General features: G+C 53.5%; 6 protein-coding genes across 6 annotated transcripts; 4 read left to right on the top strand and 2 right to left on the bottom strand.

The window, feature by feature from the left end:
* Window positions 1-363: 363 nt before the first annotated feature.
* On the bottom strand, window positions 364-2,087 carry PG985_014023 (uncharacterized protein; the record flags this gene model as incomplete). Its single annotated transcript, XM_066833789.1, has 2 exons — window positions 364-437; window positions 518-2,087. 2 exons carry the CDS (start codon window positions 2,085-2,087, stop codon window positions 364-366), a joined length of 1,644 nt encoding a protein of 547 aa, XP_066678529.1.
* A 3,510-nt stretch (window positions 2,088-5,597) lies between these two features.
* On the top strand, window positions 5,598-7,116 carry PG985_014022 (chitinase 1; the record flags this gene model as incomplete). The annotated part of the gene is made up of 4 exons (XM_066833788.1): window positions 5,598-5,734; window positions 5,811-5,909; window positions 5,965-6,014; window positions 6,125-7,116. 4 exons carry the CDS (start codon window positions 5,598-5,600, stop codon window positions 7,114-7,116), a joined length of 1,278 nt encoding a protein of 425 aa, XP_066678528.1.
* Window positions 7,117-9,015: 1,899 nt separating this feature from the next.
* Window positions 9,016-9,695, top strand: PG985_014021 (uncharacterized protein; the record flags this gene model as incomplete). Its single annotated transcript, XM_066833787.1, has 2 exons — window positions 9,016-9,368; window positions 9,521-9,695. 2 exons carry the CDS (start codon window positions 9,016-9,018, stop codon window positions 9,693-9,695), a joined length of 528 nt encoding a protein of 175 aa, XP_066678527.1.
* A 936-nt stretch (window positions 9,696-10,631) lies between these two features.
* PG985_014020 (glucosidase 2 subunit beta) lies at window positions 10,632-12,484 on the top strand (the record flags this gene model as incomplete). Its single annotated transcript, XM_066833786.1, has 3 exons — window positions 10,632-10,728; window positions 10,839-11,780; window positions 11,835-12,484. The coding sequence occupies 3 exons, from the start codon at window positions 10,632-10,634 to the stop codon at window positions 12,482-12,484; spliced, it is 1,689 nt and encodes a 562-aa protein (XP_066678526.1).
* Window positions 12,485-12,728: 244 nt separating this feature from the next.
* Window positions 12,729-13,628, bottom strand: PG985_014019 (uncharacterized protein; the record flags this gene model as incomplete). Its single annotated transcript, XM_066833785.1, has 1 exon — window positions 12,729-13,628. The coding sequence occupies one exon, from the start codon at window positions 13,626-13,628 to the stop codon at window positions 12,729-12,731; it is 900 nt and encodes a 299-aa protein (XP_066678525.1).
* A 1,803-nt stretch (window positions 13,629-15,431) lies between these two features.
* PG985_014018 (FKBP12-rapamycin complex-associated protein) lies at window positions 15,432-23,389 on the top strand (the record flags this gene model as incomplete). The annotated part of the gene is made up of 4 exons (XM_066833784.1): window positions 15,432-15,453; window positions 15,885-17,213; window positions 17,281-22,880; window positions 22,937-23,389. 4 exons carry the CDS (start codon window positions 15,432-15,434, stop codon window positions 23,387-23,389), a joined length of 7,404 nt encoding a protein of 2,467 aa, XP_066678524.1.
* Window positions 23,390-25,353: the final 1,964 nt, after the last annotated feature.

The following is a 25,353-nucleotide window of genomic DNA, read 5'->3' as shown; positions in this document are numbered from 1 at the left end:
AACTGGTTGATATGAGATGCCGTGTGTCTCTCGAGTGTATCCAATTCATAACGATCGATATATGCTGATATAGGCAACGTAAATATGTACCTGTGAATAAGTCCGTATATCCAAACCCCAGGTCATAGATCCCCTCTGATGATGGGATGTGTAGATGCCACTGGCCTCTTTTCTCTGCCAGCGGTCCAAAATAATGTCATGATATCCAAAGTCATGTGCCAAAAAACATATACAAGCCAATGTGCGGGTGCCTTCCCTGGCGTAAAGTGTACATCTTGCCCTGTATGACAACACCAATATACACAAAAGTAGCAAGTTTTTTCTTCGTTAGATCATAACCGCCATTTCAGAGAGCGTCGTGGATCAAGTTGGGAAGTGTAGAGTCTGTCCCGGGGGCATCTTGGTGTTCTGCCAATTGACATCGTTTGTGCGTTCCCCTACAAGTAACCTATTAGCTCATCGTATCAAAAAGTCACGGAAGAGATTAACTGGACAACAGCAAGAAGATGATATATACCTTGCTGTACGAGCTGCATCTCCCGCACGCCGCACTGCAGCCCGTTGCGCGCCGCGCGCTGGACGAGCTCCCATCGGCCGCCAGGGGCGCCGTCCTCGCGGTTACGCCAGACCTCCTCCATGAACCCCTCGCCCTCGTGGACGGCGCGGTGGGGGTTGTGGGTGGGGAGGCGGAGGATCGGGGTCAGGATCCGCTGGGGCACGCTCAGGAGGCGCTCCCAGCGGCGGACCCAGGGGATCCACGCGAGCGTCTCGCGCGAGTACGCGACGCGGACGTAGGGGTTCACATAGGTGCCCAGGGGCTCCTTGTCGCCGCCGGCGGCCTTGCGCGCCACTTGGGTCACGTCGGCCAGGAACAGGCAGCACTCGCAGGCGTCGTAGAACACCTCGGGCTCGTAGCGGAAGCGCACGGGCGCCGTCACGTTGGTCGGCTTGGCCGGGTTGATGACGTGGTGGCCGATGTCCTGGAAGTGGGGGTCCGGGAGGGATGCGTTCAGGTTCTGGACGTAGCGGGCCTGCATGGCGACGATGCCGCCCCAGCAGGCGGTGACGGGGACGGCATCGGCCTGGCGCAGGACGGCGGCGCGGGAGATCCCCGCGCCGGCGTTGCTGAAGAAGGGGAAGATGGGTAGGCCGTTGCTGAAGCCCTCGGCGTCGCGCTGGGCGTATAGGTCGTAGAACAGCAGGGGGTTGTCGAAGTCCATGCCGCAGGTGGACAGGTAGCGGGTGCGCCCGTCGGGGCCCATGTTGGTGCTGAAGAGCAGCTGCGCCGCGTCGATCGGATGGAAGGCGACGTCGTTGAGGAACAGGATCTTATCGTATTCCACCACGCCGCCCTCCTTCTCGTCGAACTGGTCCAGCGGCCGCAGCGGGCGGTTGCGCATCTCGGACAGGTAGGCCAGCCGCTTGGTGTGGTCCGTCCCGTCCGGCATGCGGATCGTCGGGAAGTCGGCCAGGGAGACGTGCGGGTCGTACACGACCTTGTGCCGGCAGCGCAGCTGGCTCTTCAGCGCGTTGAGCGCCTTCTCGCCCGCCTCCCCGCTGTCGTTCTCGTAGATGCTGACGAAGACATTATCCTCGCCAATCAGGTGAACGAGCTCAAGCAGCGTCTTGCCCCAGCTCCCAGCGGCCAGGTGACCATCCTTGTCGTACAGACTGACACTTATGAAGACCTTCTCTTTGAACGGGTTGGCGCAGCCCGGTTCGGCCGAGGGGCCATCGCATCGCGCGGCCAAGTCGCGGTAGTGCTTGGGCTGCCGGGAATACGAGGGCGCGAAGATCGGGGTTCCGACAAGAAGTATGCATAACAATAAAACAACGTATTTCAACACGGTGAAGAGGGGATGTCCAGGATGCCTCCTGAGTATGCGCCGGAAGCCCCGCTGTCTTGATCTAATCCAGCTGTTCCAAGACTGGCCGCCACTGTTCGATAGCCGGTCCGCCCACGAGTCCTTTTCTACATCGTCGGCATAGTCAAAATCGCCGAGGGTCGTGGACGAGGCGGGCGAGAGGGCCTCTTCGGCTGGGTCGACGAAGGGTTGTCGTTCGCTCCGAGAGCTGGATTGTCGCATCGTTCGTAGCGCAAGGGGGGGTTGTCTGAGTATCGGGCCGACGCCCTAGGGTCATGTGCAAGTACGCTGTCTCGTCCGCATCGGTCAAGGCGACACAGAGATCTATGTCGCGTCCTCGTATATTCGGTAGGGTGTCTCAATTGTGAGGTGGCGGGTAAAGTCGCGAAATAGGAGGTTTGTTACCCCCAAGTTTCTCGTTTCGTCTGATGATTCTGTGAAACCCAAAGGGAATGAACACGAGATTGACACGAAGAGGCAATCGATCCAACGATCATGCAACGAAGGGCCAAGGCTCGTTAGTGGGAGAGTAATCCTCCCAAGGCTTCCACTACAGCACTTCCACCACCCCGGAGCTGAGGAAGTAGGTTGTTCGGCGGCGAATCGTAGGGTGGCCGAGCGTGAGCAGTCGTGGTAGATCCGGGACCTGAACTGCCGCACTTAACGATGCGACTCCAAAGTTGTCTCGTCCGGCGTAGCTGAGCAGCAAATAGCGAATTGGCCGAAGTCCTCCAGGCAGGAAAGTTCGAATTGAAGAGAGAAAAAAAGGCCCCCAGAGTAAGACCCCTAAGATTTGGAAGTAAGGACGTAATCATCATCAAAAAGAGGTAGTGGATCCCAGCTTGCCAGCCATGTTCAACCGGGTTCTGCGGGCTGGGGGGGTTGAACCGCCAAATTTAGCATTTGGCACCCTGGTGGACTCGCGGGCTAGGCCATTTCGGGGCCATGTCACTCTGTCGGCGCGGTCCTCCAGGCTAGCTTAGGCGGGGTCTCCCCGCTGAAGAATGACTGAATGAACCTGTCTTAGTTTCGACAAGACGGCATTTTCAACTTCCATAATGCCTCAAAGCATCTCTAATATCCTCACTCCCAACACTTTTTGTGTTGGCAAGTAATTCTAGTCTGAAGAACGTGAAGTAGTACCAAGCAATTTTGCTTATGTCAGAAGCTTTTTGATGATATGGACGCTAAGTGCTTGCATACGGCGTCAGTAGCCTCACGCTTCTCCATCATGCAAACAGTCGATCACCTTGTCGTCCTCGTACCACACACATTATTGTGTAAACCATCATGACTCCCCCTGCTATATGATATATATTATATATACTTTATTTCTGGTAATTACATATGTCGCCAGTCGCTCTTGCCCTTGTCATGATATCAGCTGGGTCCTTATTGTGACATGATTGATGTCACCTGTCTGCCTGACATTGTCTCACAAGCTATCCTCTACGTTGGGACTAAGGGGGAGGCATATGCAAGTCATCACTGGTTTAGTACCGGAGATAAAGCTATGTGGCTTTCTTCTGTACGCGCCTTTCATCCCTTAGAATGATCGGGTGTTTCGTTTCACACTCCTTTATCAGTTTATCTGCCCGGAATTGATTATCTTCAAGTTTGTACCACAACCCCGACGTACGGCGGCCATGCCGACATGGGCGTTCGGTACACTTCGGCAAGTTCCTCGGATGAAATGGTTCTCAGCCAGCTCTCCATGCGCAATGTCTTAGATTGCACTCTAATCACCACGTGTCTGGCCCGTCACCCTCTCATCCGCCATGCGAGCCTCGCGTTAAATTGCTCTACACAACGCGCTCTCCTTTTTACGCCTGCTTCCGCTCCTGCTCGGGCATGGGAACGGCCGGCCGAGACGGCCAAGGATAGACCCAGGTAGTCAATACCCCTACGATGGTTCTGGCCGTCAACTTGGTAACGTTACAAAGTAAATCGCTAGCGGTCAAAATGCAACCCATCATGCCAGCATTTGCCCGGGCGGTGGGCTAGATAAACGTGGACTCGGAGGCAGTGTGATGAATTTGGCGGGGTGCAGCGTCGTGGTGGTGAAATGGCCTGGGCGAAGCTGACTGGTCAAAACCACCGCACGCGATAACCACATCCTTTCGCACATGCTTCCGAAAGCAGATGCAGGGCCCGACCCGCCAATCTCCCCCGGCACTCTATCTGATCCTCTGATGGCTCTTCTCCCCGCCGCAACCTCCAAATCCCATAGCTGCTTTCAGGTGGTCCCTGATCCCCATGAACCCATTTTCCTTGGCTCCGTCCCTCCCATGTACGGTAGGTTGTATGAGTCCGGGATGCTACCGAACTTTTGCGCCGATCATCTCTAAATTAAATACGTGCGACCCTGACGAGTGACCAGAAACATGTTTGATATCATTGCAAACGTGCAGCTCGTTGCTATTTATACGCAAGCTGAGCTGTGGGTAGCCCTAACTTGAACGATACACCGTAATGATGAACGAGGCAAACCTGTACTCCGGGTGTTCGTTCTCCTGGCATCTGCCATCCAATGCATGTCTTAAACTTGCCGTCACGTAGTCTGCCCATGCGAACCGTGACGAGCCCAACCTGACGTGCAGCCTGGGGTCCTCATTCGTTGGAATACTTCAGAGATCGGGTTTCCTAATCGCGCAATTGAGATGAGGATGTGACCCTGCGATAAGACGACCATCCTCTCATCTCCTCGAGAGCAGTATTCCCCGAATCACAGAGACAGGATTAGGCACCTTTATGATAGACGCGCATTAGTTCCCATGTCCATGTGTATGTACATACAGAAGGACAAGACCAGGACGACCTCTGGTCAAGAGCATACCGAGACAACCCAGATCAGATCCGTCGGCTAATCAGAAACATCCTGGCCGCTCCACCTTCCTGTTGCGGCGTAGAACTTAGACCTCCTGTCACTCTTCCTGGGCCCCCGAATGCCATGTTACCCCTGATTGACGACACCCATCATTTGACTATGGCCTCCCACACCTTCTGACAGCTGCACACGACTTGGTCGTCTCTCGAGCTGTGAGGCTGCTGTTTCGACCCACATGGCAACGTTGCCGCCCATTCGGGAGAGGATTAGCTATCTGTCTTGCAGGTGTGCTGTGCTGTAGTATGTGGTGGTCACAGACGGCCTTCGCTTCGTCGACTCCCATCCGGAGATTGCTAATCCCGGATAAGGACCCCCTCAAGGAGTGTTGGACACTTGGACAGCTGTGGCCTTCTCATGGTGTCGTTACATCTGGCACACCCGGTCTTCCTCTCCCACTTCCTCGATCATGGAGGAGCTGGCCAAGAACAGCTCATGTTACCCGGCGCTGAGGAACGATGATCTAGACAGTAGAAGGTGTGGTGGGTCAAGTCAGCTCTTTCAACGGCGCCCTTCCTGTTCACGCACCGGCTAGCTGACCTGGGGTACCAACCAAGAGACACTGCGGCTGCAGCACGATGGCAACTTGTCTCTCGACGCGTGTTGACCACCTACCGGGGAACGGGCAAACGGGGGGTATTGCGTGTCTCTGGTCCTCTTGCAGTATAAAGGTGTCCTACCCAGCGTTCGTTCCTTTGAAATCCTCACCTTAACACGCCAACTTAAGCTTCCAAAGTCAGACATTTGACGTCGACTTCTTGCTTGATTCGTTATTGCCTTCTGTTGCCTTTCTTGCATACATACCACGATCACTCCTTTCGTGCTCGACACTTACGGATATAGTCAACATGTTGTCCAAAACATTCCAGTTGGTGGCAACTACATGCCTCTCCCTCTACGCATCGGTTAGTCAGGCTTCTCCTATCGCCAACAGCGTCGAAAAACGCGCTGGCGGGTACGAGAACTCGGCCTACTTTGTGAACTGGTAAGTTGTATGATCATATTCCTGTTTCCTGGAAATACTACGGGATAAGCACGCTGACTCTTGCGCCGCTATATAGGGGCATATATGCCCGAAACTACAAGCCCCAGGACTTGCCGGCCGACCAAATTACAAACGTTCTTTATGCATTCGCTAATTTCCAGGACGACGGGACAGTGTAAGTACATAACCTGGAACAAAATCACCAGATGATAACTGACGGCTGCTGGCAGTGTTCCTTCTGATTCGTGGTCTGACGTTGAGATACACTGGGAAGGTGATTGTAAGTCAAGATATTCTTCTATTTTGATTACCCAGCTAGCTCTGCTAGCCCACATACAACCATTGAAATTTCCCGCTCACACGAGACAATTACTGACCTTTGCCATCCAGCCTGGAATGACCCCTCCGGTTATGCTTATGGCTGCGTGAAGCAGCTCTTCAAGCTGAAGAAGGCCAACCGCAACATGAAGGTCCTGCTGTCGATCGGCGGCTGGACCTACAGTCTGAATGGGCGGTTTGCGCGGGCCGTGAACTCGGACGCCAAGCGCCAGCAGTTCGCCAAGTCGTCGGTGGCGCTGATGAAGGACTGGGGCTTCGACGGCGTCGACATCGACTGGGAGTACCCGGCCAACGACCAGGAGGCGCAGGACCTGGTCTCGCTGCTGGCTGCGATCCGGGCCGAGCTGGACGACTACTCGGCGCGCAACGACCTCGGCGGCTACCACTTCCTGCTGACGGCGGCGGTCCCCGCGGGGCCCCAGAACTACAACAACATGCGCCTCGCCGACATGGACAAGTACCTCGACACCTTCAACCTCATGGCCTACGACTACGCCGGCAGCTTCAGCAACGCCACCGGCCACCAGGCCAACCTCTACCCCGACCCCGCCAACGAGAACGCCACGCCCTTTAGCACCGACCGCGCCGTGACCGACTACATCGCCGCGGGCGTGCCGGCCGCCAAGATCGTCATGGGCATGCCGCTGTACGGGCGCGCGTTCGAGGCGACCGAGGGCGCCGGGCAGCCCTACAGCGGCATCGGCGAGGGCTCCTGGGAGCAGGGCATCTGGGACTACAAGGTGCTGCCCAAGGCCGGGGCCGAGGTGGTCCAGGACGACAAGGTGGGCGCCAGCTACTCGTACGACGCCGGCAAGAAGGAGTTCATCTCGTACGACACCCCCGGCATGGTCCGCGCCAAGATCGCCTACGCCGCCGCCAAGGGGCTCGGCGGCTCCATGTTCTGGGAGGCGTCGGGCGACAAGACGGGGGCCGACTCGTTGATCGGCGTCAGTGCCGCGGCGTTGGGGGAGCTCAAGGGGGTGCAGAATAACCTCAAGTACCCGGACAGCAAGTATGCCAACATTGCCCAGGACTTGATCTGAGCCAGGGGCTTCTTTCTTATGTTTCTTTCTCTACTATTTATGTTTGGCGTGGGCGGTGGCTTGTCTGATATACAAGATATACACACTTCATGGGAATTCTGCTTCTTGTACCTCTTCGGGGGAATCAACCCATAGAATTTGGGGGTTTTTATAGTATTTTACGTTTTTCGGGACAACTGGTTGTACGACAAGGGGGACAACGAACATGGATAGGAAGGGCAACCGAAAGTATATGGGATACAATTTCACAGATGAAGGGAGCTTTTGTCAATTATTTTCACGGTGTACCTTGATGCGTGCCTTGGGCACCCTGGCATATTAGGAAGTTATATAACTTGGCGAAGAAATTAAACTTCATATCTTTACTTATGAGTTCACAACATTGAGAAGCATTTGCAGACGTAAGTTGCATACACCTGATAATCCGACCAAAAATATACTACAGTCATACGTATGTTGTATTTTGATCGAACAAACATGTCAATTTTCAGGCGCCCCGTTGATTTTCAAGCCCCGTAGCAGGTGTTGATGTTAGCCCAAGCTCACTGACTTAGGAGGCGGTTGGGCTTTCGGCCGTATGATCTCTGGAAATTGGATGGTTGCTAATTCGGGAGTGTTGATCTGTGATATGCGAGCAGTACAGCTACAGTCGATACCACAATTGATATGGCTGTTGAGTCAAGGAGACACAGTCACTGATTGGGTATCTTGGGAAACAAATGTTGCCAACCAAGCTGAAGTGGGACCAGTCCTGATCTGCTGCTGATCTGGGTATATGTGTATGTAGCTCCATAATCTAGAAGCTCTGATCCGGATCCTGTGGACAGAGGAACATAAAACACGTTGCGGGTGCAGTGAGTTTTAAGTGCTGGCAGGAGTCTTGAGGGATCTTCTCGGACACGGGAAAGCCGTTGGTCTAAATCTCACGCTATGACATCCGAGCGGCGATGGGCAGACCCTGAATTCACCAAGCTTTAGCCACGTTGTATTAATATTACTGTCTTAGCACGGGATCACTGCCAATCTGAGGATGCTTCTATTTGTTCTTTACCACTTGCGTTGGCTGCACTTGGTGCTTCAAAATAAATATTAAATTAAGATATTGATATTTTACTGCCAGCCTACAGCAGTGGGAATCTCTCCCGTCATAAGAACATAGCATCATATCTAGTGAAATCGAAAGACATATCCTGCTTTTCCAAGGAGCCAGAATATCATCATACAAGGTTCTTCCCGCAGGTGACTACGTCAGATCTAGAACGGTCTCGCTCCTTTTTCGATCGGAATTTGGTTACGGGCCCTGTGCGCTGCAAGATCACGGATGTGGCGTTTAAGGCTCGGCTCCGGATTCCTAGACTTGCACATAATAACTCGCTTGGATCTTGAAGCTAATTTGCACAATCCGGGGGACCTTTCTAGATCCAGACCCAGATAATTTCACTACTCTACGCCATTCACACCATGATATTGCTTACTTGAGGGAAAGAGTCCATCCCCAGAGTCTTTACGAACTGCACGATCAAGACAGGAGTTCTAAAACCCGACTCTGATCCGGCCAACAGCTACTAGAGCCTTCCTGCAGGCTGAACATGTGCGCCAACGTCAATGCTACCGAAAGTCTATTGCTCACCCAAACGACACTTACACGAGAGACAAAGATCCAGCGGCAAGGATATCCGAGATTGAGGCTCAGTGGTGGTTACCGGAAATTGGGGGTTTTTATGTTGGAAGCTGTCGAAATGCTCCTACCATCATGCAAGCTGGCTCTCTTGGTGAAGTAGTATAGGTATACTTGGTATCGGCAGCCCATCGAATACATCAAGAAGCTCCAGACAACAATTCTCCCTTCCAAATCTGCCTTAATCAACAGCCAACAACATAACCCTCTCTCACAACACAATGCAGTTCACCGCCGCCTTCCTTGCTGCCGCCGCCGTCCCGCTGTCGCTGGCGGCCGCGGCAGCCGGTTCCGGCACGGCGCCGGGCCTCTACGAGGCCATCCACCAGCGCGAGAGCATCCTTGCCTACACCCTGGACATCAAGGATTACGCCAAGCTTGGCGAGTCCATGACCCAGGATGTCGTCTACGACAGCCGGCCGCTGGGTGCCGACTACGGTGGCCTTTCCACTGGGCTGGAGCAGGTCATGGACAACATTCGCGCGGCCTTTGGGGACGCCAAGGTCGCCCACCACGTCTCCAACGCCATCATTGTACCGAACAAGGCCGGGAACGCGGCGAACGTGACTACCTAGTAAGTTGATCTTGTTTTCTTCTTCTTGTATTTTATCATTCCCGGTGCCGATTATCCCCTTACTCTCTGCCTACCATGCGTGTCTCCGTGAAAAAGAAGATGCCCGTGGTGTGGAAACCAACAGAGTTGACCAAAGGCATCGCCACGCGCAGCATCGTCTACTCCCGCTGGGACGAGGCAGCACTCAATGACGTGAAGAAGACGTTCCGCATCTACGAGAGGTGCGACGACTACTTCGTCATCGACAGTGCCGACGGCAACTGGAAGCTGCAGTACAGCCTGGTCTCGCCCTTGGCACCTAAGCCCGAGCTGCCATATTTTGGATGAGAGGATGATGGATATGTCACTGGCGGGAGATCTTTATTTGGTTATGGCTGGTATGTAGTCGGATGGGAAATAATTGGGGGGTCCTGGGCGGTTGTTATATGTAGTTTAATATTAATGATGTACGGAGATTTGAGTTCCCAACACATGTCGTACACGCTTCGAATGTAATGATGTATGCAGTCAGTGATGGCGTTGGGTTAAGCTATGTTGGTGTGGGTTGGCAATGGTCGAGAACATCCGAAATTCCAACCCACCTACATCCAATGTGGCATAAATGACAGCATTGGGAACTAGGCGATTGCGCGAGTCAACTGTGCTATTCGACACATCAGCAAATGTAATTGAACTACATTAAAGGAAGCCCATAAGACACCTTAGGATAAAATCTATTACGGACCTGCGTATAACAAATGATCCTATGCATTCCATTCTGTGGGAGGGCCATCAAACCAATGGTTTGCATCTTGACAGAGGAACATTCAATCATACGTAGTGTCAGGCCAAAGTTTTAACGCTCCGCAACGTGTGGAAGAAATGGTATTCACGATACGACTATACCCAATTCGGATTCGCTTTATAACAATTATTATGTCCAAGCTTACCTAAACGCGATGAGCTTTAGGACATGCACTGACCGGGAACCGTGAGGAGCGCCTTAACTTACCCATCATACTTAGTACCCCTGGATCTTGTCGTCAATTTGGGAGCTGGGGACGGGAGTTGGTCAATTGATCGAGGGGTCCATCCCTGAATTGAATCCCCCGCACGCCACATCCACCCCACACAGAGTGGCTAAAGCCAGCTGGCCAGCGCAGGGGAGCTGCGGCGTTAGCTGTTCGGGAGCTCCTCCTCTGATGTGTTTCGTGTTCAGTTCACTTACCACCAGTTTACTCTTCTGTTCAAGGAAAGGGTTCTGTCCCAACAACACCAGAAAACATGCGGCAATCACGGGCCTTTGTGCTACTGGGCACAGCTGTTGCCCACAGTGGCATCGTGGCTGCTGGCTCATTACCACGAGGTGTCGGTCCTGAATGTACGTCATCCTCCAATTCCTGCCTGTCCTAGTACTCCTTGAAGATTGCGACTGGCCACGTTTTTTCCTTCTGCAGTATGGCAAACATTGACTAACCACTGGTGCTACAGTTGTCAAGTTCTACGAGCTCAAGGACACATTCACTTGTATCGGCCACCCTACCGTTTCCATTCCTGCGTCCAAAGTAAACGACAACAGCTGCGACTGCCCCGATGGCTCTGACGAGCCCGGCACTGCAGCATGTGCCTACCTGGACCCTCGCTCGCCCCCTCAGCCATTGCCTGCCTCCTTCTCCGGCAACACCAATACCAGCAATGCCCTGCCCGGTTTCTGGTGTGCCAACGAAGGCCACATTGGCGCCTACGTCCCATTCATGTACGTGAATGATGGCGTTTGCGATTACCAACTCTGCTGTGACGGCAGCGAAGAGTACCGTGGCATCGGCGGAGTCAAGTGCGAGAACCGATGTGCCTCTATCGGAAAGGAGTGGCGTAGGGTCGAGAAGGAGCGCAAGGACAACCTGGAACGGGCCAACAAGAAGCGCCGCACCATGGCCAAGGAATCTAGAGAGCTCCGACGCCGGGTCGAAGCTAAGATCACGACCCTGCAAGCCGATATCAAGGGCCTCGAGCTCAAGCGTGACGAGCTGAAGCAAAAGTACGACGAGGTTGAACGATCCGAACGTGGCAAGGTTGTCAAGACCGAAGGGACCGGCAAGTTGGGCGTTCTGGTTGGTCTGGCCCGCAACCGCGTCAATGAGCTCCGAGACGCTCTGCGAGTTGTCGTCGGGCAGCGAGACGATCTCAAGAGCAAGGTTGAAGAGCTGCAAACCATCTTGTCCGCATTCAAGGAAGAATACAACCCCAACTTCAACGATGAGGGTGTCAAGAAGGCTGTGCGTGCATATGAGGACTACGTTGGCAAGCTTGGCGAGACCGCGGCCGAGACCCTGCATGAAGACGACATCCAGGAAGTGCTGAAGGAAGATACCGACTCCAATGGCATCAACTGGAAGGAGTATGAGGAGGGTGAGATGACCGATACCGATATTAGTAAGTTGCGAGATCTCATCTGTGCCTTTATTTCGAAATTCTAACAATTTGCAGTCTACAGTCTGGAGGCTTATCTGCCCGACTTTGCCCGTGACTTCGTCCACGACAAGTTGAACCTCGTTCGCGTCTGGATGATTGAGAACGGCATTCTTGCCGACAACCCGACAAGCTCTGGAGAGTCTCGCCTTGTGATTGCCGCTCGTGAGGCCTACCAGTCTGTTGAGGGTGACATCAGTACCAAGGAACGCGATCTGTCCAGCCAGCAGGAGGATCTCCGGAAGGATTACGGCGCCGACGATATCTTCCGTACCCTCAAAGATACGTGCATCTCTACCGACGCCGGAGAGTACACCTACGAGCTTTGCTGGCTGTCGCGCACCTCCCAGAAGTCCAAGAAGGGCCATGGCCACACCACTATGGGCAACTTCGACCGCATTGACTGGGAAGAAAGCGACGAGGAAGAACGCCACGACGGTAAGGGTCTGGGCCGGGGCAAGCGCATGGTGCTGCGGTACGAGAACGGGCAGGGCTGCTGGAACGGCCCGAACCGCCGAACCGATGTTTGGCTGGCTTGTGCCGAGACCGAAGAGCTTTGGCGGATTGCCGAGCAGGAAAAGTGCGTTTACCGCATGGAGGTCGGTACCCCTGCCGCCTGCGAGGAGGTTGTGGAACCTGGCAACGTAAGGGAGAAGGATGAGTTGTAAGCGTACAGACAAAGAAGCTACACAAATCTTACATACACTGGTTAGACAGTGGCTAGACGATGGCTGATGACTTTTTTGCAAGCGGGGGGTAACAACATTTGTTTTTAGCCAATTGAATCACACAAGATCTAAAATCTTGATCAAAGGATTTCAAATCATGAATCGTGGTATCATTGAGCATCATCTTATATACAAGTAATTGGTGGAGCAACGTCTTGAAATCCAATCTCGTTGTTTCATCGAGTTACCGCACCTTTTCGCTTCGCCTGCCGCTTTCTGCAATCTTCCGCCGCTTGTTGTTTTCTTCTTGTTCTGCCAACACCCTTGCGGTAAGCGAGGCGGTCATGGAGTTGTTGATGCGACTTTCGATGCCCGTCTCCTTCTCCTTCTTTCCTTTCTTGGTGCCATTCTCCTTTTCGCCGTTTGCGGCTTCCTCGGCCTTGCGCTTCTTCTTGCCACCGCTCTTGTCCTTCTTTAGGCTGTGCGATAGACCTTTCGACTTGAGGTCCTCTATTCTCGTCTTCAGCTTCTCCATCTCGGCGTCCGAAGTAGGTAGGATCGGAATGACGTTGCTTGTTTCGAACGGCTCACTGCACTCTGGGCAATGCTGTTGCTGCTGTTCTTGCTCCTTCTTTGCCTCCTCGCTGCCATTGCTGCTGCTCTTGCCGTTGCCCTCCGTCGCCTGCAGCTCCTTCATGGCGGCCTCGGCGAACACATGACCGCAGGGGACGATGTAGATGGCCTTGGTGGCGGCACCGCCCAGCTCCTTGAGGCTGACGGGGCAGGCGCGGAACTCGCGGCCCTTCTCGTCCTTGCGCACGGTGAAGCGCAGCTTGACGACGTCCTTGACGCCCTTGATGTCGGTGCCGCGGAAGGCCTCCTGCTGCGCCTCGGGCACGGCGGCGTCGTCCGAGGGCAGGAGGCACTGCAGGATCGACTCGTAGTTGTACAGGATGCCGCGCCAGTCGGACACGACCATGTCTTTGCTGTTGAGGTCCAGCGGGTTCGAAGACAGGGGGCACGTCGTCCAGGCGTGGGTCAGGGACTCGTGCAGCGTCTCTTTGAGCTCAGTCGCGGTCGGGAGGCGGGCGGCGTTCTTGACCAGTTCGCGGCGCTTGGGAATGGAGCCGCCGTCGTTACCCATCGTGCTGGTTGGTTGGGACGGATGGTTGGGTCTGGTTCTTGGTGAGAATATAGGGGTTCGGAAGCGACGATGCTGGTGCCTTCCGTGGTTGCTCAGGAAGTCCGCGACGGCGTGATTCCTATCCCGATGCGGGATGTACCGCGGTGAGAAACTCTTGAACTCTGATAGCCTTGGCGGATTGGATGTGAGAAAGGAGGCAGGTAGATTCACAGGCTAAAAGTAGGAACTATGATGGCAGTGAGGTTTGGGGACGAATTCACTTGTCAGCCGTCCTTTTGGCTGGGTTTAGGATGTAGGTATGCACAAGGTTGTCTTGGCCACAGGACATGACCGGGATAGATGCGAAGTCGCACTTCTAGTCGCACGAATGTTACCATTCATGAGGCAACTACGCCCACCAGGAAGTCGTATCGATAACGATAAGCACTAGCGTTATCGCGCTAGCGCGTCACTAGCGTGGTTTTCTCGATAGGCGTTTGGCAGCTTCCCATTGCTTGAACTGGTTCCCAAAATACAGTTCCAACAATAACAGGCTTTCTCCGAATGGTATTTTGCAGTTTCCAGGACTGAGCTCCTCATGTCCTCCAAGTTATATATCCTTCAACCTCAACGTATAGCCCCTTGTTTCCCCTTTCCATCACTTCGAAGTGATCATCCTCATTACAGGTTCCAACGACGTGGGCAGCTTGCCAGCTCGCTTCCTCGGTTCGTGCCCCAAAGTCGTTAGCGCGCGGGAGGTGGGATTAGCGCAGGACTGCCCCAGCTAGTCTGTACCTCTGACAGCCCATTCTCCCTCAACTCGAGCTTTCACACTGTCCTCACCCACTCCACTCGCGCCCGCTTGACAGTCTCAAGTGGGCTTTGCACACATCCTTGAGTACTTCAGCATCGTTGAAGTACTCGACTGGAGTCAGCAGCACCTGCCCGCCCAATCAGACAGAGGCAGTTGCGTCTGTCGGTCGGGCCGTGTGCAGCGTGCACCTCTGAGCAGCTTAATCCAGTTGCAGTTCCATCATCAAGGTGGGAGCTGTACACAGTTCAACACCTCAAACCATCCCATTTCGACCAGCGAAACCTCCCGTTAATACCGATTTCGACATCGCACCCTCGACTTGTCGGAAAACGATCGACTGCTTCTCTCCCCCGTCATCGGCCTTGTCGACATAACAGCGCGTGTCGCATGAAGCAGCGCAACCTCCATGGTGTCTGTCGCCCTCTGCTGAAGTTGTAGCAGACACGGCCGAGGGCGCAGACGGCTCAGTGGTTTATCATCCAGGGACAGGTCCAACGAACCACCCACGCTTGATTACCAACCGTCCACGCTGTCGTCTAAAACTTCGACTGTTGATACGACTGAGTCGATCTCCTTGCTGGCACCTCGTACCAGCGACGATAATTGATGATCGCTTTGTCCGCGACTATACGACTTACGAGAGCCAGTCTCTCATCTAATTCCGACTTTCTTGTCTTCAGTATTCCCACGCACACGCTTCGCAACAATCTGTCGGCGACATGTCGGTTCCGGTCAATAACCCCACTGCTGCTGCCCAGCAAGCACTGAATAATACGTTGGACGACATCGTGAAGGACCTCAAAGCGAAGTCAGAATACCCGAGCCCATTCTTGTATCGATCAGTCCGGCGTAGCACGTCTCTCCGCTGTAGTTCGGCGCGCTATAGTGTAGCACTTGAGAGCCACTACTCGTACCACTCTCATAAGACCTTGCTCAATACTGACAGACATCCGGCTTCGGACAGGGCGAGCGACGAAACACGCAAACATGCGGCATTGCGTTTGCGAGAAATGGTGGTGTCCAAGTCCAAAGGTAAGTTCCTTGGAGGGGAAGCTCGGCGAAGTTGATGCAAAAAGTGTGCTTGGTGAGCATGAGCCGGAGCTGTGAAAGAGCCATGGAAACAAGCACCCTGTTTCGGCTTGCTTGCGGCCATTTTGTTTGGTGCAAGATTGTTGCCTGGGCAGATTTCTGGAAGCCCTATCTCCAGGGCGGCCATGCTGAAGGTCGCGGCAATGTGCAAACTTGCTCTTGGTTCAGCTGTTTGGTCTTGCAGCACGGAAAAGCTTGACCCAAGTTCCTAAGAGCTCTGCATCTGGAAAAAGCCCAACATCAAAGCTTCCCCAAGCTACGCTCATGCTCACCTACCATTGACAGCACCTCTCATTGGCAATATTGGCCATCACAGGAAATCCTACCGACTCTTGAGCACCCCAGTTGATTTGCTAACCCAAATGTAATAACAGACTTGGGAACCGATTCATTCGGCTACTTCTACAACAACGTCAACCAGAAGATTACACAACTGATTCACAGCAGCGTTCCGGCAGATCGCTTGGGTGGTGTTTACGCAATGGATGCCCTCGCAGATTTCGACGCAGTGGATGCCACTATAAAATACACGCGTTTCATGAACAACTTGAAAACGATTCTCCGTGGTCAAGACACAGTGCCTATGCAGCCTGCTGCCATTGCCCTTGGCAAGCTTTGCCGTCCCGGTGGCTCTCTTATTTCCGAACTTGTCGAATCCGAAGTAAAGACCTCATTGGAATGGCTTCAATCAGACCGTGTCGAGGAGAAGCGGTATAGCGCTGTCCTGGTGTTGCGAGAACTCGCCCGCAACTCGCCCACCCTCATGTACCAATATGTCGGCTTGATCTTCGAGCTCGTCTGGGTAGGCCTGCGTGATCCCCGACAACTCATTCGGGTGGCCTCTGGCGAGACAGTATGCGCTTGCTTCCGAATCATCCGTGAGCGAGACCAAGAGATGAAGAGCGGCTGGATGTACAAGATGTACAATGAGATGATCTCTGGCCTCAAGATTAACACGATTGAGTCTGTCCATGGATCACTATTGGTTCTCAAGGAGCTACTCGAGCAGGGCGGCATGTTCATGCAGGACCATTACATGGATGCTTGCGAAATTGTCTATCGGCATCGCGACCATCGTGATCCCATCATCCGAAAGACGGTGGTAGTGCTCACGCCGGATCTGGCTAACTACGCTCCCTCTGAGTTCTCACACCAATATCTCCACAAGTTTATGGTTTACCTTTCCGGCATGTTGAAGAAAGACAAGGAGCGTAACGACGCCTTCCTGGCCATCGGCAACATCGCCAACTCCGTTAAGAGCGCGATTGCCCCCTACCTAGACGGAGTATTGATCTACGTCAGAGAAGGCCTCAGTATCCAATCACGGAAGCGGGGCTCGGTCGACCCAGTCTTCGACTGTATTAGCAGACTTGCTGTTGCTGTTGGTCAGACCCTGAGCAAGTACATGGAGGCCTTGCTGGATCCCATCTTCGCCTGTGAGCTGACACCAAAGCTGACTCAAGCTCTTGTGGACATGGCATTCTACATCCCACCTGTCAAGGCAACCATCCAAGAACGTCTGCTGGACATGCTGAGCAAGGTCCTCTGCGGAGAGCCTTTCAAACCCCTGGGTGCCCCCACACCTAATACACTGGCGTCCGTACCGGTGATACCAAAGGACCCCAAGGATCCTCATGCATATGAGCACAGGAAGGCGGAAGTAAAGCTTGCCCTCAATACATTGGGCAGCTTTGATTTCTCAGGTGAGTACTCCTTACGATCTCGCAATACGGGACGCGTGGTGGGCCATGACATGGTTGCTGGTGGTAGTGGAAGTGACGATGGTGCTAACCCAAGTGCTAGGACATGTCCTCAACGAATTCGTCCGGGATGTGGCTATCAAGTATGTCGAAGATGACGATGCACAAATCCGTGAAGCGGCTGCCCTTACTTGCTGCCAGCTCTACGTTCGCGACCCCATCGTCAATCAGACTAGTTACCACGCTCTCCAGGTAGTCGGCGATGTTATAGAGAAACTACTGACTGTAGGAGTGGCCGACCCCGAAGCCGGCATCCGACGTACAGTCCTCGCCGCACTTGACGAGCGCTTCGACCCTCACTTGGCCAAAGCCGAGAATATCCGTACCCTCTTCTACGCCCTGAATGACGAGGATTTCTCCATCAGAGAAGTGTCTATTTCCATCATAGGCCGCTTGGCCCGCTACAATCCCGCCTATGTCATTCCATCCTTACGAAAGACCCTTATCCAGATGCTCACAGAACTGGAATACACTGATGTGGCGCGCAACAAGGAGGAGAGTGCCAAACTACTCAGCCTTCTCGTCCAGAATGCGCAAGGCCTTGTCAAGCCCTATGTTGAGCCCATGATGGCCGTTCTTCTCCCCAAAGCCCGAGACACAAGCCCAGCTGTGGCGGCTACTATCCTCAAAGCTATTGGAGAGCTCTGCACAGTTGGCGGAGAAGACATGCTCGTTCACAAGGAGAAGCTTATGCCCATCATTATTGACGCACTACAGGACCAAAGCTCGACTGCAAAGCGCGAGGCGGCCCTGCACACACTTGGCCAGCTTGCTAGCAACAGTGGCTACGTGATTGACCCCTACCTCGAATACCCCGAACTCCTCGAGATCCTCCAAGCGATCATTCGGTCCGAACCACAGCGTGGTCCTCTTCGACAGGAAACGATCAAATTGATGGGTATTCTGGGTGCATTGGATCCATATCGCCATCAGGTATTTACCCGCTTCTTTGACGAACTCAACAGCGTTTGTACTATCGACAAGTGGAGATATGAGTACAAGCCTAAAAGACCGAATGATTACATATATGCATTCGAGAAAGACCCCGAGAAAGATTGGGAGTTGGCTAACAAAAAGATACAGCAAGTCGAAGAGCGCATCCCCGACGCCAAACAAAACGTCGAAGCCACACGCATGACGGATATTTCGCTCATGATGACAGGGTTGACGCCGTCGGCTAAAGAGTATTACCCTACGGTGGTCATCAACGCTCTACTTAACATTCTGAAGGACCAGTCCCTCCAGACACACCATGCTGCAGTCGTCGAGGCCATCATGAACATCTTCCGCACTCTTGGTCTCGAATGTGTCCCGTTCCTTGATCGCATCGTCCCTGCTTTCATCTCCACGATCAGGACCTGTCCAGACACGAAGAAGGAGCCCTACTTTAGTCAACTAGCTGGCTTGGTCAACATCGTGAGACAGCACATTCGCAACTTTCTACCGGAGATCGTAGATACGCTGCAAGACTTCTGGCCCAAGTCCTCTGGTCCCCTTCAATCAACGATATTATCTTTGATCGAGGCGATATCCCGATCTCTTGAAGGGGAGTTCAAGATCTACCTGGCGCGCCTGCTACCGATGATGCTTAGTGTGCTTGATAAGGACTCGTCGCCAAAGCGCATCCCTTCTGAGAAAGTCTTGCATGCCTTCCTCGTCTTCGGAGCGAGCGCTGAAGAGTACATGCATCTTATCATCCCGGTGGTCGTTCAGACTTTCGAGAAGCTCGGTCAGCCTACATTCTTGCGCAAGTCGGCTGTCGAAACTATTGGCAAAATCTCTCGCCAAGTCAACCTCAATGATTACGCAGCCAAGATCATTCACCCGCTAGCTCGCCTCCTGGGTACCCCGGCGGACATGTCTCTGAGGCATGCTGCTCTCGATACTCTATGTGCCCTCATCCAGCAACTTGGCAAGGACTACTTGCACTTCATGGGTACCGTGAATAAGGTTCTGCAGGCATATCCCATTCAGCATCAGAACTACGAACTTCTTGTTAGCAAGTTACAGAAGGGCGAAGTGTTGCCCCAAGATCTGAGTTCCGAGACGCAGTTTGTCGACCAACAGGACGAGCCCATCTTTGCCGAGCTCGGGTCCAAGAAGCTCGAGATGAATGCCATCCATCTCAAAACCGCCTGGGATACCAAGGGAAAGTCGACCAAAGAGGATTGGCAGGAGTGGCTGCGGAGATTCAGCACCACACTCCTCACCGAATCCCCCAACCATGCTCTGCGGGCCTGTGCAGTTTTGGCTAGTATGCACCTGCCACTCGCACGCGAGCTGTTCAACTCTGCCTTCGTTTCCTGCTGGAGCGAGCTTTATGAGAACTACCAGGACGAGCTGATTGTGAACATTGAACAAGCCATTAAGTGTGAGCATGTTCCACCGGATCTGCTGGGTCTTCTGCTCAACCTGGCCGAATTCATGGAGCACGACGACAAGGCTCTTCCGATCGATATTAGGATTCTTGGAAGAGAAGCAGCCCGCTGCCATGCTTACGCCAAGGCACTTCACTATAAGGAACTCGAGTTCTTGCAAGATCAGAGCGGCCCGGCTGTCGAGGCATTGATCGACATCAACAACCAGCTACAACAGTACGATGCAGCAATCGGCATTCTCCGCAAGGCCCAGCTCTATAAAGATGGTATCCGCCTGAGAGAGACATGGTTCGAGAAGCTGGAGCGATGGGACGAGGCTCTAGAATCGTATAACAAACGCGAGGCGAATGTTCCTGCCGACCAAGCAATTCCTATCGATATTGTTATGGGCAAGATGCGATGCTTCCATGCCTTGGGCGAGTGGGATGCCCTGGCAGGCTTAGCGGGCAATACTTGGTCCAACTCAGCTCCCGAGATCCAACGACTGATAGCCCCTCTCGCCACTGCCGCCGCATGGGGCTTGGGCAAATGGGATGCCATGGATAACTACCTGCAGTCTCTTAAGCGCCATTCTCCAGACAGGTCCTTCTTCGGCGCCATCCTTGCTCTCCACCGCAACCAATTCCGAGAGGCAGCCGCCTGCATCCAACAGACCCGTGAGGGCCTTGATACGGAGCTTAGTGCGCTTGTTAGTGAATCGTACAACCGAGCGTACCAAGTCGTGGTTAGAGTCCAAATGCTTGCGGAGCTTGAGGAGTTGATCGTGTACAAGCAAGCCGACGACAAGAAGAAGGCAACATTGCGTCGAACATGGGAAGTGCGTCTTCAAGGTTGTCAGCGGAACGTCGAGACTTGGTCGAGGATGCTGCGTCTCCGTGGACTGGTTCTCGCACCCCATGAGAACATGCACATGTGGATCAAGTTCTGCAACCTGTGCAGAAAGTCGCAGCGCATGGGTCTTGCCGAGAAGTGGCTCAAGCAGCTCATTGGTACCGAGGCTCCCTTGGAGTCGGTTATTCCGTACTGGAACAACGAAGGAGTCCTGTCGCAAAACTCCACTAGGAGAAATATGACGTCTCCGCCGCCCATCATGTACGCGATCTTGAAGTATCAGTGGGAATACGGCCAAACGACCGAACTGCGCAAGAAAGAATATCCCGAGAAGACATTGGCCTGCCTACGTGCTTTCACAGCCGACATCAGCCGCCAGTTTGATGTTGTTCGGAGCAACATGCAGCCCCAGATACCTAATGACCTTGGAGTAATGGGACCTACTAATGACTTCGGATACCCCGTCTCTAACCCGCAGACGCAAGCTCAGCGCATCAACATGCGATCCATTGATGAGTTGAACGAGTACACCCATCTCTTAGCCAAGTGCTACCTCCGACAAGGTGAATGGCAAGTTGCTCTCAACAAGGATGATTGGCAATACCACAACGTGCAGGACATCCTCACATCGTATTCCAAGGCGACTCAATACAATCCCAAGTGGTACAAGGCTTGGCATGCCTGGGCACTGGCGAACTTCGAGATCGTTCAGGCCATCGGCTTACCATCCGTCAATGGAGCAATCTCACGGATGGACCCAGCCGTCGTCGTCGGTCATGTTGTTCAAGCCGTACAGGGATTTTTCAAGTCTATTGCCCTTTCGTCCGGCAGTTCGCTCCAAGACACTCTTCGGCTCCTCACGCTCTGGTTCGCCCATGGCGGTAGTAGCGAAGTCAATACCGCTGTCGTGCAAGGCTTTGGCACTGTCAGTGTAGACACATGGCTCGAAGTGATCCCGCAGCTCATTGCCCGCATCAATCAGCCAAACAGCCGGGTGCGACAGTCCATCCATAACCTGCTGTCGGACGTCGGTCGAACCCATCCTCAAGCCCTTGTTTACCCCCTCACGGTGGCAATGAAGTCGTCGCAGAGCACGCGCAGGTCACGATCGGCCGCCCAAATCATGGACAGCATGCGTGCGCACAGCCCCAATCTGGTCGAGCAAGCCGATTCTGTTAGTCACGAGCTGATCCGTGTTGCTGTTCTTTGGCATGAGCAATGGTATGAGGCACTTGAGGAGGCGTCACGACTGTACTTTGGCGACCAGAACGTCGAGGGCATGTTCAGCACTCTGGGTCCGCTACACGATCAGCTCGAAAGGGGTCCGCAAACTCTTCGCGAAATAAGCTTTGCGCAGACCTTCGGCCGCGACCTATCCGAAGCGCGAGAATGGTGCCGCCATTACGAGTCGAGTCAAGACGTTAACGACATCAACCAAGCCTGGGAGCTGTACTACCACGTCTTCCGTCGTATCGGACGTCAGCTGCCACAGATGACATCTCTGGAGTTGGCTTATTGTTCCCCTCAGTTATTGGCATCCAAGGACCTCGATCTAGCGGTGCCTGGTACCTACAAGAGTGGGCAGCCTATCGTCCGAATCATCTCATTCGAACCGACCGTTAGCGTCATCAATTCGAAGCAGCGACCTAGGAAGTTGATCATGAACGGGAGCGATGGTAGCGCCTACGCCTTTGTCCTCAAGGGACACGAAGATATCCGTCAAGATGAGCGTTGTATGCAGCTCTTCGGCTTGTGCAACACCCTACTAGCCCACGATTCCGAATGCTATAAGAGACATCTCGGCATCCAGCGTTACCCAGCTATCCCTCTCAGCCAGAACTCGGGTCTACTGGGTTGGGTCCCTAACAGCGACACTTTGCACGTTCTCATCCGCGAGTACCGCGATACACGCAAGATCTTGACCAACATCGAGCACCGCATCATGGTGCAAATGGCTCCCGACTACGAGACTCTCACCCTCATGCAGAAAGTGGAAGTGTTCGGCTACGCGCTGGACAACACTACTGGCCAGGACTTGTACCGTGTCCTCTGGCTGAAGAGCAAGTCATCTGAGGCTTGGCTGGAGCGACGAACCAACTACACACGATCGCTGGGTGTGATGAGCATAGTGGGCTACATTCTCGGCCTCGGCGATCGTCATCCTAGCAACTTCATGCTTGATCGTGTCACCGGCAAAATCATCCATATCGATTTTGGCGACTGCTTCGAGGTGGCCTGCAAGCGAGACAAGTACCCCGAGCAGGTACCGTTCCGATTGACGCGCATGCTCACATATGCCATGGAAGTTAGCAACATCGAGGGCAGTTTCCGCATTACGTGCGAACAGGTGATGCGGGTATTGAGAGATAACAAGGAGAGCGTCATGGCTGTTCTCGAGGCTGTGAGTATTGTGCCGCCACCGTTCGTATGTGCTATGCTAATCTGTATTGCGACCAGTTCATTCACGATCCCCTCCTTAGTTGGGGTCTCACTAATGTTGCGTCTCCCACGGGTCCCGACTTCCGCAACGCAGACCGCGAGCATGCCATGGAGGCCAACCCTGGCGCCCCCAGAGCCAGGCGTCCGTCGATCCTGGCAGCCAACCAGCCACCGTCCGAGTTCCTTGCCGGGCAGATTGATGGATCTGTCACGGGTGGTCCGCCGGGTGTTCGACCTCGTGCTAGAACCAATTCGAGCGTAGTCAACGGCCATACCGAGAACATCGAGACGGAAGCCCGCAATGCCAGGGCCGTGGAGGTGCTGGGTCGTGTAAGCCAGAAACTGAACGGTCGCGATTTCAAGCCCGAAGAGGAGCTCGAACCGGTCACGCAGGTCAACAAGCTCATCATCCAGGCCACCAGACTGGAGAACCTCTGCCAGCACTACATTGGATGGTGTCCTTTCTGGTAAAGAAAGGGGGAGGAATGTGTGTTCTTGCTTTCTCGCTCCATTGCATAGCGCTACTGGCGTACCCTTCCGAAATCGGCGTACCCCACGGCTTGGGGCCATGATGACGTTGTGGCGTTGGGGAGGATCACATCACAATATTTCGTCGCGATAGCATTCCGGAGTTTGGCAAGAAGGGGGTGGGGCGGAATTTCTGCAACTTGTGTGTGTATATGTTCTGTTTTTCTATACTAGGGGAGGAGTTCTTTTTCTTGATTCCTGTAACGAAAGGCGATCTGCTTTTTACGAAGAAGGGTTGGGACCGACCGCATCTATGGCTCCTACTGTTTCTGCGTGCTTTTTCTTTTCCCACGAGATGATGGTCGATCGGTTCGTGGCGATCTTTGTATGTATGAGTATAAAGCACCTCACATAGTGGACACTTCTTGATTGCGTTGACCCTACCTTGCGTTTTATTGCTTGTGTTTTTTACTTGTAGTCACCTTTGCATCTTTAACATTGTGTAATGTGTTTTCGCTCTCGTAAAGGGGTTTCAACACGAGGTAAAATCTCAATACTTTTCTCCAGGGCACGTAGGGGATAGGAGTCAGTGGCTGTATCACCTCTATGCCCCTATATCAAGGGTTTTTATCAGGCAACCAACAAGGATCCTCCATCCTCAGAAATGAATGCAGTTCACTTCAAAAATAGCCATTGGGGAGGTCAAAGCTCACGCTTCGTGGCGTTCGGTAGGAGAAAAGTCTGGACTCGCTGGAAAGTAAAGACTTGCTCACCCAAGGGCCTGTCTATATGTACACGAAGACACAGGCATTCACATTCAGCTGGGGCGCACCAGTAAGCTCAGATCTGATGGTACACACCGACTCCGTTCCATCAGTTCAAGTTGCCTTATGCATTGTGAAATCGTGTTCCCTGGTGACCCGTGGGCAATTATGTCAGCCATCACGCGGGAGTTGGTCCTGGGTGATATTGAGGAGCTACCATGGATTTCGTTTGCTCGAATATCCGTGAAATCTCCGGCCGGTTACTGCGACAGGGCGGCGATCTAATCACGATCTAGCCCCTTTCTTATCGCTCTCCAAGGGCTGACTAGGGTTGCATTGGTTCGGCACTGCTGAAAGTTGCTTGGTCCTGCGTTGTTGTGTGATTCATGTCGTTTCTGTCGTGTTATGTTGGCACCTGGAGACCAGATTCCGGCGGCCCATGTTCTGGGACGGTCTGGGAGAGGCTCAATGCTCCAAAGGTGACTGAGAATCACAATGGCGTACTTCGATCGCCAAGAATCTCGTACGAAAAGTCGATCTGGGCCACACCAAGGTTCCATCATGGCCACTAGACAAACGATGACTCCTTGCCTTGTGCGGTAATGAAGTTTTGTCTTGTAAACCTCCATTTTCGAATCTGCTTGCCATCTGTAATCTTTTCAGGCCCATTGTCATCTTCTACTTGCATATCAACAATTCCTTATCTGAATGGAATCAGAGAAGCGGGAACTCGCCTACCTGCATGAAAACGGCAAGTGCCGCCTCGGACCACGATCGGACCGCACACAGCCATGGAACATTTTGCCAGTGTTCGCTGGCAAGTCACATTTCCCTTTTCTTCCCACCTCACACGGTAGGTGTTGCAGAAGTAACATACGTCTATGGCCGTTCCAGTCGCGCAAGCTGCCCGGAATGCCCAGTGCAGCACGTCGCCCTTGCTGGTGCCTGGCTTTTGGCCTTGACTTCATATCGTGAGGAATCCAGATCAGCCCTCATCGTGCACCTGTCCGACTGCCTGGTTCTCGATTGATGACTTGAGCATTCGAAAGAATCATTCCTTTTGGAGCAATCTGGCGAGCTGCGTTGCTGTGACACCAGGCGGGAGAGATTTTGTGCAATGATTGCCCGAACGAGCATAATGCAGTAATCGACTTGCTGCGAGTTTCCAAATGAAACCATGCCCGAACTCGTATCTCCGCAACA

This window comes from Apiospora marii (genome assembly GCF_038362585.1).
Source record: "Apiospora marii strain CBS 49790 chromosome Unknown utg000011l_segment0_segment0, whole genome shotgun sequence".
NCBI classification, from domain to species: domain Eukaryota; kingdom Fungi; phylum Ascomycota; class Sordariomycetes; order Amphisphaeriales; family Apiosporaceae; genus Apiospora; species Apiospora marii.
This window is presented reverse-complemented; position numbering and strand designations above follow the sequence as displayed.